An 18013-nucleotide genomic window follows, 5' to 3' on the forward strand; every position below is an offset into this window, starting at 1 on the left:
GAGCTGACGTCAGTTCCACTCTCAGGGCTAACCAAAACCCATCAGAATACTCTCTCCTCTTTTGCCTTAGTCTTTCCCAGAAATTATGAGTCAGCAAAAGCTTTCTGAACATGGTACATAGGAAAAACCCCTCACAATTGTATTGTCCCAACGAAATGAATAGCTAAGATCACTGTAACCCAAATTTGCTTCCTAGAAGAGGGGAAGAATGCTCGGGGAAATACCTTAAAAGTGTCGTATTTTTAACAGGAGGGATCCAGCTTTATTTTGTAGATACAGTAAATCACCGGGGAAAGTGCTGAACTAAAAATGCGGTCATTTAGTAAAAAAATGAAACAGAGCAAATAAACCCGTTGGGCTAAAAAGAGAGAAGTAACTTACCTAAGTCCTTTTCACTCCTGGATTAAGTGGTTTATTACTGAAGTAGGCTTCTATCCATCTAAGTTTTCTATATCTAATTTTCATACAGGTTGTCACAGCTTAATGAATGTATGGTGAAAGTCCCTGATGCCCAGTTCCTGACAGAGTGAATGGAGGGAGGTGGCATCACGGGTGGTCTCTAGCAGATTCTGTCTCCCTTACTTCAGGGTCTAAAAGTACATGAAAGAAATTTCTCCTAGGGGTTTTTAGAGCCAATACTGGTCTTCAGAGCCTGCACAGGGCTCCCGGGAGCCTGCTCAGGTCCTACTCAGCCTCTCACACCCGGGTGCAGGGTCGGTGCCAGGGTGCGAGGACCTGCCTCCCGGCACGCAGCGCTGCCCGCAGCACACGGCGCGGGAACCGACGGCAACCCTGCCCTGCGGTTATACTGGTGCTCCACGCAGGAACGACGAGGATTTATGAGACTAAAGCCTAGCAGTTGGCAAGTTTTCCAGTTTTACTAGAAAGTTGTGCCAGGTTTCACCAGTCCGAGGCACTCGCTGTTTTTTTCTTTCAGCAGTTGCTACTGTGGGTGATGCAGCATCTTTGGCTGAGTCTGTGCAGGTTACTAGAGGAGGACCAGGATGCTCCAGCCAGCAGTTTGGTCCCTGACCTTGCGGGGAAAAAGAGCTTCGGCACGCTCTGTGCTACCTGGCCCCAGGGCTGGAGGGCAGGCCTTGCCGTCTTTTATTCACTAGCTTAGATGTAGTGTATGAGAAGAGGGCTTGAAAGACAGGGAGAAAATAAGCTTTCTCTCCACCAACTTTAGAGCTGTTAATCTGAGTGGTGTTTTGACCTACCGTAAGATCTGGTTTAAATCGTATTTGTAAAATCACTGCAACAGTGCCCTGATGAACTGCGTGCCTGAAGGTATTCGTCAATTAAAATGTTACATTTGTGATTATTAGAATTGATAAAAATAATGGGGCTAGCGGAGTCTGGAATACAGTTGTTTGGGGTTTTTTTAAATGAAATATCTTTGTATTATCAGTGAAATGATACTGGTTTTCATAATACTTGCACTCACATAAATACAGCATTACCGATTCACAGCCTCGCTGAGGCTTGCTGGATCCTTGTGGCCCCAGCTGCTCCAGCAGGCAAATGCTTGATGCATTGCCCGGTCATAAGCTGGGAAACACATTAGTCCAAAGTTTTTATATGGTGCTGTGTACACAAAAGCAATATCTTTCAGCCCTTAAATACAAATTGAAATGACAGTGATAAACTATAACATAACTGGGATGTAAATGTACCATAACTATAACTAAATAAGCAGCAAGACTGCTTCTGAAATCTGCTGTGTATGTTATCGCTCTAAATAAATCAGTCGCTGGTGAATTTGAACCTGAGTGAAGAAGTGTTTCCGAACTCTGAACAACATTGACCTGTGATGGGCTCTTTGAAGCCACTAAGACGTGGGATGATTATCAGAAAACTGTATACTGCTCCGAGACCGGCAGACAGCAGAGATGCACTTAAATGATTTTTCTACAGCATGCAATCCAAAAAAAGGAGGGGGAGAAACAATTCAGGTTCCCTTCAGAACTGTGGATGATAAGGAAAATCAATTTATTGTGGCATTTTAGAGGTTAGACTAAAAGAGGAAAAAAAGAGCCCAGCTTAGAGTCTGATTTTTTGCCCACAGTTTGGTAACTTTTTAATGGAGCATTTTCATAAAGGGCTAACTTACAGCTTGAAGATAAAAGCTACTGGAAACCTGGCGAGTAATTGTCATCGGCAGCCTATTTGACTGGGCTTTTTGTTTCTTTGGTTGCTGGAGAATTAAAAGGAGTTTTTGCTCTTTGTTACTCTCTCTTTGCCAGACTAAAGAAGAGAACAAATAAACAAGCAAGCAGGAAGGTACCCTTCTTGGTGCAGCATTTCATCTCCATAGTGAATGATGGTCACTTTAGGCAGAATTACATGGGGAGCTGTCAAAAGTAAACACAGGGACTTTGCTCAACTGGCAAATTTGCCAGCTCCCTTGTTTCTAAAAGCATCTGAACACACAAAGTTATATTGCATCTTACATGTTTTTATTTGTGTACAAAATGTTATAATTTATCAATATTGTGCTGCAAAGTATAGATACACACATACATACATACACCCCACCCCTACCCTCCCCCGCCCCCCAACACACACACGTACAAATACAACACAAACACAACTTTCTTTCTCTCTGCCCTTTGGAAAGGCAACACTGTTTTGGCAGGTCAGCAGCTAGAAATAAGGTGCTATAATTAAGCAGTACCGGAATGTCTTCACTTTACAAATGTGATGTGCAAATTTATATACAACCACACTTTTTTTTCACAGAACCCCAAACTCCGTACCCCGAACCGGTCTCAGAGATACAAACATGTATAAAGTGCTAATACTTAAGCATGTTTCCAACGACTTCACGACGTAGTTTGAAGTTGAGAACAGGCACTGGGTGGATTGTCACTCGGTGCGGTACGACAGAGAGAAAAGTCACTCAGACATCGCTGGGGGACCGGGAGCGAAAGGGCACTTTAGCCTGAAAGCAGCCGCAGAAGAGCACCCACATGGACCTCTGGATTTCCTGGTTTCTGTAGGCGTAAATGATGGGGTTGATCATGGAGTTGTAGGTGGCGGGTAGGAGCGTGGCGTACGTGTACACGGAAGGGTAGTCGGGGTCCCCCACTACACAGTAGATGGCAAAAGGCAGCCAGCTGGCTCCGAAAGTCCCGAGGATTATAGCGAGGGTAGAGACTCCCTTTTTGGTGGCGACGTAGTGCGAAGCAGTCAGAAAGTGCTGCTGGAGGGCTATCTGGTGGGCATGCCTGCAGACGATCTTGCAGATCTCGACGTAGAGATGGAGCATGATGAGGAAAACGAGGAAGAAAGAGGCGGACAGCAGCGTCACGTTGCTCTTGGTCAAGGGTCTGACGACGCTGCAGGCGGCGCGGTCGCGGAGGCAGTTCCAGCCCAGGACGGGCAGCAGCCCCAGGCAGAGGGAGACCCCCCAGGCGCCCGCCAGCATGGTGTGGACGCAGAGCACCGTCCTCTCCGAGTAGTAGGTGAGGGCGTTGTAGAGGGAGAGGTAGCGATCCACCGTGATGGCCAGCAAGCTGCTCACCGAGGCGGCGAAGGAGGCGACGAGGAAGCCCACCGTCAGCAGGCTGACCGTCTCCGAGCGGATCACGTACTGGAAAACGAAGTTGAGGATGAGGCCGAGGCCGGCCAGGAGGTCGGCCGTGGCCAGGCTGCCCACCAGCACGAACATGGGGGTGCGCAGGGCGGGCGAGTAGCAGATGATGGCCACCACCAGGGCGTTCTCGCAGGCGATGGCGGTGCCGGAGACGCACAGCATCACGTCCCAAGGGTTGAGGGCGGCGGGCGCGGGGGTCCGCGACGACAGCTCCAGCGAGGCGTTGCCGCCGCCGCCGCCTCCTCCTCCTCCTCCGCCGCCGCCGCCGCCGGGCAGCCGGGGGGGGGCGGCCGCTCCGCTCTCGTTCAGCACCGCCGCTGCCTCCATCGCCGCCCGGGGGCAGAGGCGGTGAGCGGCGGCGGCGGCGGCGGCGGCGGCGGCGGCGGCGGCGGCGAAGCGGCGGCGGCGGCGGCGGGGCGGCGGCGGGGCGCGCATAACCGGGCCGGCGGCGCCGCGCCCGCCCTGTCTGTGGTGCTGAAGAACGGAGAAGTTTTTCCCGCCGGCCCGGCGGCCGCCCTCTTCTCCTCACAGCCCCGCGCCCCGCCCCGCCGTCAGCAGGGGAGGGGGCGGGGCATGGCTCTGAGGCGGCGCTGAGGCGGGAGGGTCCGCCATGGTCGCCTCGCTCGGCGCCGCGGCCGGCGGGTTTGTTCGGGGACGGGGAGCGGAGAAGGAGGGCGGGGGGAAGGCTCCCTGTGGCTGCCGGTCGGGAGGAGAGCCCGCCCGGCCCCGCTGTCCGCTGCTCCCGCTTCCCCCCCACCCCCCCCCACCCCTCCAGCTTCGCGGTGTGTGGTGGTGTGTGTGTGGGGGGGGATGTTTCCCGCCTCGAACGCCGTCCGCGGGGCGTTCGTGAGGAGAACGCGGCGGGTTTTGCGTTCCGGCAGCGCTGGCGGGGATGGCTCTGAGCCCCGCGGGGAGCGTCGTACGCCGCCCGAGGGAAACGTCTCCGAACGGCCCCACGAATCGGTGCGGAAAACCGCCCGCTTCTCGCCCGCCCTCTGCCAACAATGCGGACCCCAGGGTCCGCGACCCGGCCACCACCGAAAGCATCCGCGCTCTTTCTCGAGGTCCCCCAAAATGATAAGGTCAGGCCAGAGAAGACCCAGTCGCACGGGCATCTAAAATGGCAGCTCCCTCCTCGTCTCACTGCGAACCGGCAGCCGACGTATTGCCGCTCTAATGCGCGCGAATCGACGAAGCAAAGGATAACGGCCTCCTGCCCATCGCTGCCGAACCCAGTATCACTTTCCGCTTGTAGCAGTGTGGCTTCCCCAGCACTAAGGGGACAAGCCGAAAGGTGCCCCCTCCTCCCCTGCTCCCCATCCTGGTAGAACATCTTTGTTCTGTAAGTGCTGATCAAAAGAATGTGGAAATAAAATGACCTCTCGGTTGTGGGAACGGCATGCGAACCACTTAGATACAGTTTTGAAAGATTCGTTGGAAGAAAAATGTGTTTACTGCCTCGCCCGGTCCAAATGAAGGCAGCACGCAGGCCACGCCACGGTAAAAGGTGGGCGCATTCAGAGGGAATTAGAGTGTCAGCACCCATTACATCCATCCTCATCTGCGTCCTCCTGCAGGCTAAACACTATTATCGAGACAGGCTGCAGACGCTTTGTATCTCTGTAAACAACCGAAGCCATTGCTTCCCAGATTTCTGAAACACGAATCTCAGAATAGTTTAATTTGGAAGGGACGCGAGGAGGTCAGGTCTGGGGCGCCTCTCTGGTCCCACCACCTGCTCAGAGCAGGGACAGCGTCCACCGTGCAAAGGTTTTCTTCAGGGTCTCATTCAGTCAAGTCTGAATATCTCCAAGGAAGGAGATGGTACAGCCTCTCAGGGCAACCTGCGCCTGTACTTTGCCCTCAGCTGTGAAGTTTTTTCCCTTTCATCTAGTTGGATTTTCCTTCACTGCAACTTGTGCCCGCAGCCCCTTGTCCTGCGTGGTGTCCCGCTGCCTGTATATTCTCCCATGCCTATCCAGGCGTTACAACAGCATTTGTGACTGCAGCAAAACCGGTTGCAAGAAGGTTTAAGAAGGGTTTGCGGGTCTACCCAGCTCAAGCACTTGGTCATGTACCCCCACTATAGTTCAGAAAATGCAGTGTTATCTTATTCCCTTTGCCAAGTAGAGAATGGGTTGGGTATGGTCAACATTAGCTTGGATTAAGATTAAGACCGAGACCACAAGAATCCCCGTGCAGAAGCGGATGCTACAGAGCAAGGCAAAAGAAGGTAAGGTAAAACCCAAGCTAAAGTAAAATCCAAGGTAAAGGAAAATTTTGGTCATGCCCAGAGGAAATCTTCCAATCTAGCCCCCAAACAGAGGTGGCTTCTCTCAACATTAGTTAAAGTGGCTGTGACAGAATAAATTATTCCAAACATTTTTCAAAATGCATTCAAAATGGTGCCATTCAAACTTAGCATGTCAGGTTTACAAACATGAACCAGCTGGGCCGCACAATGCAACTGTAAGATCTGCAGTATTTTTGTGACATCTATAAAGCACAGAGAGAAATATGTAATTTATCTGCTTTTCAGTAATGAAATGTGGTGTGGAAGGTCTTGATTGTGGATGATTTGTCACGTCTTTCACTAACTTATTACCTCGGGAAGCAAGTATGTGGTGGGTCTTCTCTGCAATAGCACGTATATCATAAGGCAGTGTATGCTTTTTATATTCTCGATATACATAATTTTAAACCTCTATGTGCTCAAATACTCTTTCCTTAACTGAAAACACTGAGAGCTCATGCTATCAAGGCAGACACCATTTCATGTGTGGTGGAACCTCATGAGAGTATTAGGATCTCAGAGTAAGACTCAGGAAGAGTTTTTAACCTATGAGCCAATCCAGTGTCACACCCCTTACCTGTTGTCACGTATTTCACTCAATGAAAGAATTGCTCAGGCATCGTAGTGTGTCTCTGAAAGGGAGATGCACGTGTCCAGCTTGACTTTGCTCCTTGTCAGGTGTTTTCCAAGTTCTTCCGGCTCTTTAGTCTCTGCATTTCTCCAGACTTCTACCCTTTCAAGAGGAGGATGCTCTTACAGTCCATGTCAGGTTCTTACTGAGCTCAGCAAGCAGCACTGTGCATCTCCCTCCTCTCCCTCGCGTTGCCCAGTACCCATCGGCAGGGTTAGTGAGCAACTCCACGCTTATTAAAATGGTTTCACCTCCTTGGGAACTCTTTGTATTCCAGAGCTATCCTTAAGGGCCTTTTATCTTCTTAGTACAGCTGCTCGCATCAGTCATTCCAACAAAAGGTGAGCCATCTGGATTGCTCTTAATTCGAACTGGTTGTGGGAAAAAGAGGATTCAAAGCGTAGATAAAGCTGGTGTCTAACAGCCACACTCATTTACCATAAGGAACAGTGGAGAGAGAAGTCTGGCCAGACCTCCTGCACTGACATCAAGATGTTTTCATCTTGGCTTCCTAGCTGAGACTGGATCTGCAGATCTCACGGGAGGATATAAAAATAAAAAGCTATGTTTCAGCAGTGCATACCTAAGTGCAGCATATGATATAACTCAGTAATTACCTCAGCAAATTTCTGAAAATTAAGCAGCAACAAAATTAAAAAGTTGCTGAAATAAACAATCTAAAAACTCTCTGCTTGACTTCTCCATCTGTTCTGAGAGCTGAGCAATATTGTGGTGTAATTTTAATACGTGATTACTTAATTTTGGTTAACTGTGGATTATTTTGATAGTTGGTATTCTTTAATGATTAATAAGTAGGCTGAGTAAATGTTAAGTATTATTAAATGCGCTTTACATAGCATGAGTTGGAACCAAAAAAAAAAAAGCACTTCAGAATTTATCTTTCCAATAACATGCTGAAAATATTGAAGAATCATTTTTCTTCCGGCAACGTAAAGATGCCTTAAAATAAAGGCGGGAGGAGGGGAGGAGAGAGGGGGATAACACAGATGGTGAGCTAACCAGCGCTGACATTTCAGAGATTTCTATGCAGCTGGTGTGAAAAGATGTTTTAAACACTTAGCAATGCATTTAGGCACCTCTTCAAGTTTATCATTTTGCTGACTGGGTGAACTCAGCCTCGTCACCTGGTGTCACTGATGACTAGGTCCTCGTTAACGATACCCACTGGCTGATGCTTCAGATTTAGACAGGTGTCCACCTGCAAACATGCTGTATTCTGAAACCTACTGATGACAAAAACCTCAGAGGGGTTGAGGCACCATTTAGAATTTCAATCGCATCCTACACAGTCCCGTTTCTCCGCCACACATTGCGTTTCCCACGTGGTCCTTGACTGTGCTTCTTGATGGAGCACTCATGGTGCCGTCAGTCCCCTTTGATGAGTCTTCAGCTGCTTGGCTGCTCTGTGCCTCATGCAGATACAGTCGAGAAGACAGCCTGCATGTCTATAAAATCTATTTTACTTGCACAGTAAGGCTATATGGGACCACATAAACACAACTATCACACTTCTTCTAGCATGCGCTTGTGATGAAAATCCTGGATTACTCTGTTGCATTTGCAAAACTGCATTACTCCAATGGATTTTATGGGTGCTTCACAAAGCAGTACTATGTCTTATGTGGTCTCTGGATCTCTAGCAGAAACCAGGGGGACAAACTTCACATAAGCAGGTGAAAACCTGCTTTCAATGGTGTAACAAATACTTATTGTCAGGGATGAACTCAGACTGAAACTTATGTTGAAACCTGTGGAGTTTGAGCTATCATGCATTTATTTTTCAGTGAGAAGAAAATGTAAAATGTACAGAAAAATAGACAGAATCATCGCAAACACTATTTTGAGCTTTCACTTATGGCTCTCAAAGGACTTCTTTGCAACAATTTAACCGAGAGTCTTCCTCCTCCCCTTTTACTTTGTGGGGTAGGAGTCCCACCCAGCCCCTCCTCTCCCTGACCCATCCCATCGTTTTGGCAGTTGCCAGTTCTTCCCCAGGGCTGACAGTGGCACGGTCCCAGGCTATGAGCCCTTCTCCTCCTACCACTCCCACTTCAGCCGGGACGAGTTTTTGATGCAGCTTTGAGCTCTAAAGCTTAGTCAGGCAGGGAGTCTGCCCTGGGATGTGCCTCTTCTGAGTGCTCACCACCCAGGGATGTTTATTTTTTTTCAGGTGCTTGAGCTTTCATCTCATCTTTTGGTAGGGACCCAGTGACTACAAGAACGATCTACACATCTGCTTAGCAATCTCCACATCTGTCAGACCACTTCCACCAGCCAGCCAGGCTAAGCCAGAGGACCTGGCTTAGCTTCCGAAGGAATAATGTTTGCCAGCAACACTTGGATGCTAAAGAGCTGCACATGGTTTTGTATAGAGTTCATTAGGAAAGGCATGGTCATTGCTTACCTTTATTAAAAAAGATAGCCTCTGGTCCACTCTGTTTATTTCTAGAGATTAGTGATGAATATACTGAAGCTAAATACATGTATTTTGCAACTTTTCCTTCCTTGCCCTGCTTGTTCTTTTAATGGAAAGAAATCAGCACTGGCAAAGGTCATTCATCATTAGATGTGTCATCAAGTGCAATGGAACAAGGTCTTTTATTGTTTTCTTTCTTTTAAACGTTTCCAAAACCTTTTTGCTCAAGTTTTTAAATGGCTTCAAACTAGCCTTTAAATTGTTCAAGGGCTTTTCTGCATATCTAAGTGAGGAAGTCCTGAGTCTACCTAACCAATGCCTTTTTGCAGCTTTGTAAAAAGAAGCAGCAGATTTATTTCACTAAAATGTTTGTGTTGTTTCACGTGATCCTCTAAGTTGCTGATCAGTTACTACACAGGCGGGTGTAGATGGAATTTGTCTCATCTCCATAGGCAATCTCTTCTAGGGCTCAGCTAACCTTCCTAATTACAAGGTGGTAGCCAAAAAACACTGGATGGACTTGACACACTAAACTATAAGAAAACCTAGACATCAGAGAAGGTTGTGTAATAAAAAGACACAGAAGAAAAGCTAGGATCTTGTTTGTTAACGGTGAGAAAGTGGGCGAAGAGCTACTGCAGAGAGGAAGGCTGTACCTTCAGTAGCGGGGTGCCGTACGGGGAGAGAGCAAGGTCCCTGGCCGCTGGTGGGAATGTTGTCCTGGGATGCTTGGCCTGGGAATTTGGCATCACAGGCACAAATCCATACCTCCCAGCCAAATGTATTACATGTCAGATTAGACATTACCCAGAGACATTAATGGCTTGGGTTTAAACCAATAGCATCTCCATATATATATATATATATACACACCCTTATTATTATGAAGTTTAGTGCTTTACATACTTTATTTGAGTCTTCCAGATATGAATATAGTTTCATATTTCTTTACATGTCAGCTTGGCAACACTTAGCAAAGACTTTTATTCTAAGAGAACAAATTAAAGCAACTTCAAAACAAGCCTGTTATTGCTCAACAGCCTGGGTCCCTGCCAGCAAGAAACAAATTGATGATTATTTAGCTGCGGCAGTAAAAGAGAATTGTAAATTCTCAGAAAACTTTTTTTTTTTTCTGGTGTTGTCAGCTTTAATGCAAGGTAAACCAAAGGTAAAGTTGGCAAGGTTGAAGTTATTAGCATCGCAGGGTGCTTACAGGGCAGAGCGTAGGGGCTGGCATGGTGACATCTCCTAAGGCAGCAGGAAAGGCTGGCAAAAACCCAGGGGCAAAGCAATGCTCATGTGCTGGCAGCAAGCAAAGCCCATCACCCTCCCGCGGGCGCCCAGCCCACTCCCCTCCTCCTCACCCCGCGGGTGAGCACTCGCTCAGCTTGGCAGCACCGAATGCAGGGGCAGAGGCCAGTGCTGTAATACCCGTCGGTCTGGATCCCTCCAAACAAATGCTCAGACTGATGTAGATCACAAACGTGTAGTTTTCCAGGCAGAAGGATGATTGCTTAATCTCTGGAATCCCTGCAGAGGGGCCTGTTTCCTGAGGTGACCGCTAGAATGACCTTTTAAAATACACTATCAGGTTTTTGCTATTATTTCAAACAAGACCTATGAGATAGCAGAATGGGTTTGAAACACAGTGCTAGAATATAGAGAGCTTTAAACTCATAATTATGGGTTGAGTCACTAGCTAGAAGTTCATGAAAAAATGAGGGAGTTTGAAGAGCTGAAGGTAGTAAAGTGGTCTGGGGAGGGAGGGAAGGAGCAAAATGCAAGTTCAGTGTCAACACTTTACTAAGCTGTTGATATATGTGCTAATTGGTAGCATCCACTTTCTATCTAATCAAGGAAGTGTGTATATGTGCCATAAAAAAAAATAAAAAAATCAATTGCTCCCTGCTATGGCCACAAACACAGCGGCACGGTGTGCAGCGGCTGAGCTGAGCCTTCGGTTCCTCTTCTTGGGAATCCTGGAGTAGGGGGGCAGCGTCCCTAATAGACTTCTCCCCTCATGAGCATCAGTATTTCAACCAGGAGAAAATGGAGCAAACATCACTTGCCACCAATAAGAATAGCTTTCAGTGTCTAAAAATAGGAAGAAGGCCTTTTTTAATCCAGAAAGTGCTGTATTCAGCTAGAGATAATTTGATGGTAAATTACATTCTGACAAAGAAGAGTTAATCACTGACCTCAAAATCAGCTGTTGCCTAGGTACCCCTGGTCAGGCTCTGTTGACATTTATGTTGTGCAAACACAATGCAATACCAACCACTCAGATGTATATTTAGGGCTTTAAAACAGCCGGTTTTCCAAAGTGTGAGGCAATGGCTGGGAACGTGAGATTAATGGTGGAGGTGCGGATGCCACCTGGACATCATTCAGATCATTCTGTGGGTGCTCTTGCAGATAAGAGTTCCAGAAATGTTGTAAAAAGCTCCAAAAACCCTGCAATATGTTTCTGGGGAGAGAAGCCATCCTGGTTAAATGAAGATGCACAGGTAGCTCTAGCAGCTAAGTATTTACAAGCTGCAAACCTAACTAATGTGGTTAGCATGGCTTCTCGGAAGACAGATCGCATTACATTGTTTTTCCTTTCCCTATGGGAGGGGATTAGACCCCCCCTTTGATGGGATAAACACCTCTATGCAGAAAAATACTCTTGGGTTTCTCCAAAGCGTGTGACTTGGGACTGCGTGACATGGTGATGTTAGAGATTTGCGTGACGTGGTGTTAACAAGGTGTACGGCGTAGGGGCCAAAACCTGATCACAGCTAATAGTGCGAAGTGGGGCGTAGGGGAGAATCAAAGGCTTTTCCCTGCACTAATGTCTCCTAGTAATTATTGTTTTTTTTCTAAATTGTCCAGTATAAACACACCAGAAAATTATTAAAAAGCCCAACAAAACAGGACTGGTAAAGTTCAAAGCCAGCACAGATTAGTGGTGTTGTAAGGAGCAAGAAGACAAGCTACTGCTCTGGGAAGAGCGGGATCCTTTGGTTGAAGGATTGCAACCTGAGCAGATGTATTTCAGTTACAATTAAAGGCCAGGTGAGCCATTTGGGAATAACTCCCAGAAAGTCTCCTTGGAGGGTGCAGCCCTGTCTAGGAGACCTGCAACTCAAAGGAAGAGTTTGTGGTTGACATGGATAACCCCTCTTGCATCTAAGTTTTTGATCAGAAATTGCTTTGTTAAAGTGGAAATTAGTAATAATTTTAAAGGTAAGTGATAAGCCAGGCTCTGAGGAGTGTGGAGGGATGGGTAGCATTAAATTGGATGAGTGTGGCTGTCTGCATTGGGGTGGAGAGTCCTTCCAGCTCGTGAGTTGCTTCACAGCTTTCTGCAGGCCTCTGCGTTTCTGCATTAGGTCTTCAGACCTCATGTGTCAAGGCTTCAGCTGCTTGCCTGCAAAGGATATAACAGGGTTTTTTTCCCTCCAAAACAGAGTCTTAAGGAGTTGCTTTTTCCTACTGCACAGCTGGCTTAATTTTTTGTTGTTATTATAATCATTAGCAAGGTGCTTCTTCACCTTCCTCTCAAGTATCTAACATATCGGCCAGCTCTGTCCTCGGAAGTGACATAGCAAAGGTTTTCTTTTTCTTCCTTTTCATCCTAAAAGGTGGTCCTGACCAGCAGCTCCAGGCTGGCATAGCCTCATATAGCTGATTGTAAGGGAGGATATGGTTTGCATACTGGGTTCATCTTCCATCGTCAATCCCCTGCTGTCACAAGGGACGGAGGGATGTGTGGAGCTCGTGGAGGCTACCCACCACTTACTCTTGGCTCCTCAGGCTGACCACGGGGCACAGCTGTAGGGATTGGCGCTCGGAAGATCTCGCGATGTACGGAAAGAGAAGGGTTAAAGGAGGCGGGATGACCGACAGACAGTATGTAAGGGCGTGACGCAGTTGAATAAACGCCATTTGCAGCATCCTCATATTGGTGTCAGTGCTCTGTGGCCCAGGGTATGGTGGACCCTGTGCCGAGTCCCACGGGGTGATCAGACGAATGTCTACACACAGCGCACAGGGGAGCTTGGGCTGCTGGTCCCTCCTCATCTGAAGCGCTATGGAAATGAGAAAAAACAAAGAAAAACGAAACAACAAGAGCCAGAGCCAAAACATGTCATGCCTTGTTGGCCTGAGACTGACTCAGGGGTTAACAGCATTTTGTGGGGTTTATGAACAGATAACTGGTTGTCTGCTGATTATCTGATTGTCTGGAAGTAATAATATGCCCAAATTCCTCCAGCTCTGTCCCTGCGTGCCCTCATCATTTTGAATGCTATGATACGGTCTCGGCCAGCTCACACCCTGCCTGCAACTCTACCCCAGCGTAAGTCAAACAGAAACCTGGCAGAGCTGCTCCTCTGTCAGCAGTATTGTTTCATTCACATTACTTCTGCATTCGAAGCATACTCTTGAGGGGCTTGTAAGGCACGGCTCTGTGTCAGAGCCTTTACAATCTTCAGTAAGATTGTAGTAAGACTGCAAAAGATTGTAAAGAGAGTGGCCAACCCAGTGTGATGAAACATGATTTTGAAAAGAAAGTGATAAAGAATGTTTTGCAATGGGTCCAGTAAGTCAATTACACTTTTCTTTTTTTAGCTGTTGACTTGATTTGATGCTAGGGATATATTTTTATTAATAACGAATTATTTAAACACAGTCACACTTCTAAAGGGACACCTGACACTTTTGACATTTTTCATTTGCTTCCGTAAAAGCACCGAGCCTCTTCCGAGCACACTGGCTAATAGCTTCTCAACATGCCATGGTGGGGACAGGCGGAACAGGGAAAACCCTTCAAAACAAAGCTGTCCCCGCAAATATCCCACAGCAAGCAGAGTGGTGGTCAGTGTCCCCGGCTCCAGCTCAGGCTGCCTGTCTCGGGCAGGGGGCTGCTTGCTGGATGTGAGCGGCACTGTGCTCGGACTTGGACTAGAAATCAAAAGGAAGGGAAAAAGGTCCTTCCCCTTAGAGGACTCAGTCCTGCTGTGAGGCTGGAAAGGAAGAAAATGTCCCTGAGGTGACCTGCCCATCTCAGCAAGAGGGCTGTAGCCTGTTGTCTCCCATCACAGGGAAAGAGCTGTGTGGCCCTGCCGGTGAAGTTATGGGTAAATACTGCTCTCCGTGCTGCAAATGGGGCAGGAGGAGCCTGAGGTTGCTGCTGGGAGACCTCCCAGCCCCTCAGCACAGGGGGTCGTGGCGGTGGTCAGAGCAGGGGGTTCCTCATCACCAGACCTTTTGGACCGGGATGCCTCCGAAATGGTGCCCGTTGGTGGAGGTTGGTTGTGTGCACGTTTGCCGTCCAGCATGGGGACACTGATTTGAGCAAACCCTCCTGGCACGAAGAGGCGTGACTTTGGGATCCTTAGCCGCCCTGCAAGCCTCTGCTCCTCAGGTGGGTTTTGGGGATGGGGTTTTCTCTCCCCCACCCTGATGTATCACTGAGAGGTGTCGAAAGGGCAGACGCTTTGTGCTGCCTTCTCCTGCCGCCCTGCCAGCCCACCGCTCATCTCCCTGGGATCCGGTCCCAGGTGCAGGCTGGCATGTCAGTTGGGGCTTGCTAATATTAGGTGTGAAGACTGGTTCATCTGCAAGTTGGGAAAAGATCACCAGTTCCTGATTTGCACCTCTGGGCTTCAGGCACTCTGGTCTGATTTTTCCCCGGTCTGCTTTGAAAAAGAAAACACATTAGCAGATAAGCCCAAAGATCTGCTCTGATGTCGGCCTTATCACCTGCCTCTGCTGCACATGCTTGATGCAACAGTGAGTGTGTGTTCCCATAGCAACAGGAGGAATTAATTTAATGATATTATTAGGCCTTATTTATATGCACACACACACATTTGTACACCTGCACATTGGGCGCGCGCACACACGCACACAGAGAGGAGGAGAATGAAAGTCCTACTCTTCAAGGAGAGCCCTATGAGAATTCAGTCCTGTACCTAAGGTTCACAATGACCACAAGATCCCGATTTTTCACCTTACAGGTGCAAACCCAAAAGCCGAGTGACCAGCCAAAACAAATTCAGCTGCACAGCCCTACAGCAATGGGGTCCAATGACGTGGCAGCACCGTAGCTGGGAGCAGGACCCCCGACGGCAGGAGGCTGGGGGACCTCAGTGCCCACCCCATTGTGTCACCTCTTGCCACACAAGTTATGCCAGGCAGGAGGCAAAGCCCCGCTCTGCACATGCTGCCTGCAGAGGAATGGATTGGCAGCAGCATTTTGGCCCCGTCCCAATTCCCTTTGCTCTATGGGAGGATGCTGAGTGCTAAGCTTCATGGTGTTTTCTCTGCTTCATCCCAGTGCCAGTGGGTTTTGGATACCCTTTGTATCATCAAACATGAATCAGAGATTTCCATGATGTTTATTGCCCTTCTGATACTCGCAGTCTGTGTTACACGTTAGCCAAATAAACTTCAGGTAGACCCTAGCCTCTTTTTCCATGTTAAAACACTGATACTGTACATTAAAATATCTCACAAAGAGCTATTCATTGATGCTAAGGACAACACCATTTACTCACCAAGAGTCAGGTACCATTCTCTAAGCAAATCGTTTAGTAACTTTGGTGTCTAAACTGAATTGTTCAGAAAACCTTGTTGTAAATTCCTCACGAGAGTCAAAAGACAGGAAAACCAGCTACTTTGTAAGAGCTCTCAAAAAAATGATACTTACCTATCTTTTTGACTTTTAAAATGCTAACGTGGTTTTGCTTGTGTTTATTATCTAAGGGCATACAAATGTTTATTTTAAAATGTCCCAAAGGTCAGAGTTCATCTCTAGTTAAAGACCTTTTGTAGATCAACAAGACCAGACAACTTTCTGAATTAGTTTGCACTCCCAGGGTGAAAAAAATAATCTTTGTTAATTTATCTGAAAGTATCCCAATACAATTTTAGAGATGAGACACTCCTGCATTCCCACACATCCCCCTGCTGTGCCCAGCTGCTGCCCTGCTATGGGAGCAGGGGAAGATTTCAGGTCTGGCTTGAAAAAGACATGAAGCTCATTTTCAGGGGAGCATCCCTTAGTGCGTTTGTAATGACCACCTTATTACTGGTTTTGAGTTCATGTGCAGTGCCAAAATCAAGCACAAGCATGGTTTTTTGGTGTCACGCTAATAGACTTCTAATGGTATTTTCTTTATTGGTTATCTCACAGTTCTCTCCAACAATACTCAGAGTTAAAACACTATTTTTTTTTATACTCTTCCCAATAAGTCATCTAATGGATCTAATCTCTAGTAGTTAGGATACCTGCCCACCTCTATTATGTATCTGAACTTTTTCAGAGTTGGTGGTCCAACGATGCTCTCTTGGGTTGCATTAGATGCCTTGATTTCTAATCACCCAAATTTGCTTTTATTCCTTTCTCGTGCAGCACCAGGGACCTTTAAAAAAATCCTGGAAGTGAACAGCTGAGCGACTGGAGAGGAAAATGCAGTTGCTAAGCAAGGGGAAAAACATGATGCAAAGGTGACTGGCACAGAAAAACCTTCTTCCTTGAGGACATGGGCTTTTCCCCTCCTTGGACCTCTCCAAATGCAGGAGCTGCTGCTCGGCAGCTGGTTGCGGATGGACAACCAGCGCCAGATGTACACCCGTACAGAGGGATTTCATCCTTCGCTCATGCTGCATTGCTTTTGTACATGCCAGAGGAGAGGAAAGAGCGAGTGAGGCTGCTGGCTCTGGGGTTTTCTCCCCCACCATCCTTGCCATGGCAGGGGGAGCCTGTGCTGTGCTGCCCCTGTGTTTTCAAGGAATTGCCTAAAATTCCTGCACAGGGGTGACTTGATCTCCATCTGGGTGGCAGCGACCCAAGAGACAGCAAACCAGCAAGACTAGCAGCTCTCAGCGGGGCAGAGGCAGGTAGATGGTAAAAATTACAGCTATAGAAAGAAATGCATTGAGTGGGACAGCAAGAGAAGACGGGGAATGTGTTGGAGGGCACTCGCACTCCTTGCAAGGCTCTGGCCTGGTGGCTGAGATTTGACATAAATAAGTCTGGGATTTTATTTACGGACTGTAGTCTCACGGACAGGAGGGAGCGCAGGTTTTTCCCAGGTGGAAGCTGATTTTGCATTGAAATATGTGTAGGTAGGGCTTTTCTCTGGATCACAGCCCCATGCCAGTGCATTAGCAACAGAGCTGGCATGCCTGTGGCTCGCAGGGACGCTCAGCGCCCAGCGACAGCAATGATTGATACCAAAAGAGATCTTAAATAAAGGGCGTTTAACTGAGGACCGGGCATTCCAGCAGACGAGACGTGGCCCTGGAAGGCTACAGACCCTGGCCAGTGGCTCTAACAAGCCAAAAATCCCTTGGCACTGGGCTGAGCAGAAGCAGACAGGGGTAGGGGCTGCACCGGCCATGGCAGGACTCCCGCCTGTGTAGCAAGCAGGCTGTGTCTCTCTGGGCCGCAAGATGGATTACAACAACAAGAAATAGTTTGGTCCTGCCCATGGGAAGTAAAAGGCTGAGAAGAAAAGGCGTGAGAGTGACCCCTCTGCACCTGTTTTACTGGGCGGTTTGTAAAGGAGGGCTCTACAGATGTCGGGTACCCTACAATCTCTTTAAAACCGTGCTTCCTCGCAGCAGTGAGCTGCCCCCAGGACCCAGTGGAAATAATGACCATATATTTTTAAACACAGAAGCAGATGCAGGATCATCAGTCTTGCAGGTCTGCACCATGGATACCAGCTATCCAAGCAACTATATAAAGGCACAAAGAACAGAGATTTTGGGATGTAGCTGTCCTAGTGCAGCTTTTCAGTGGGCTTTAGTCTTGCTGCATGACATGGTCACTGAGCAGGGTAGCACAGGCTACACCAGGAGGAGAGAGCTGCAAATCCTCACTCAACAGCACGTAAGAAAAAGCAGCCTGTCCCAGCCACGGCTGCTACACCCTCGTCTCGTGAGAGCAGGGAGTCAAGATGCTGAGGCAGAAAAGAAGGAATAATCTTCATCAAAGCAGCTGCTATAAATCTGCCTTTATTTTGGTCGCTTCCCCAACCTGCTGTTGTCTCTTTTGTC

General features: G+C 47.9%; 1 protein-coding gene across 1 annotated transcript; it reads right to left on the reverse strand.

Annotated features, from left to right (window-relative positions):
* Nucleotides 1-2579: 2579 nt before the first annotated feature.
* Nucleotides 2580-3925, reverse strand: GPR6 (G protein-coupled receptor 6). The gene has a single exon (XM_049818271.1). The coding sequence runs from the start codon at nt 3923-3925 to the stop codon at nt 2903-2905; it is 1023 nt and encodes a 340-aa protein (XP_049674228.1). The 3' UTR covers nt 2580-2902.
* Nucleotides 3926-18013: the final 14088 nt, after the last annotated feature.

The sequence above is a fragment of the Accipiter gentilis genome, chromosome 15 (assembly GCF_929443795.1).
Source record: "Accipiter gentilis chromosome 15, bAccGen1.1, whole genome shotgun sequence".
Classification (NCBI taxonomy): domain Eukaryota; kingdom Metazoa; phylum Chordata; class Aves; order Accipitriformes; family Accipitridae; genus Astur; species Astur gentilis.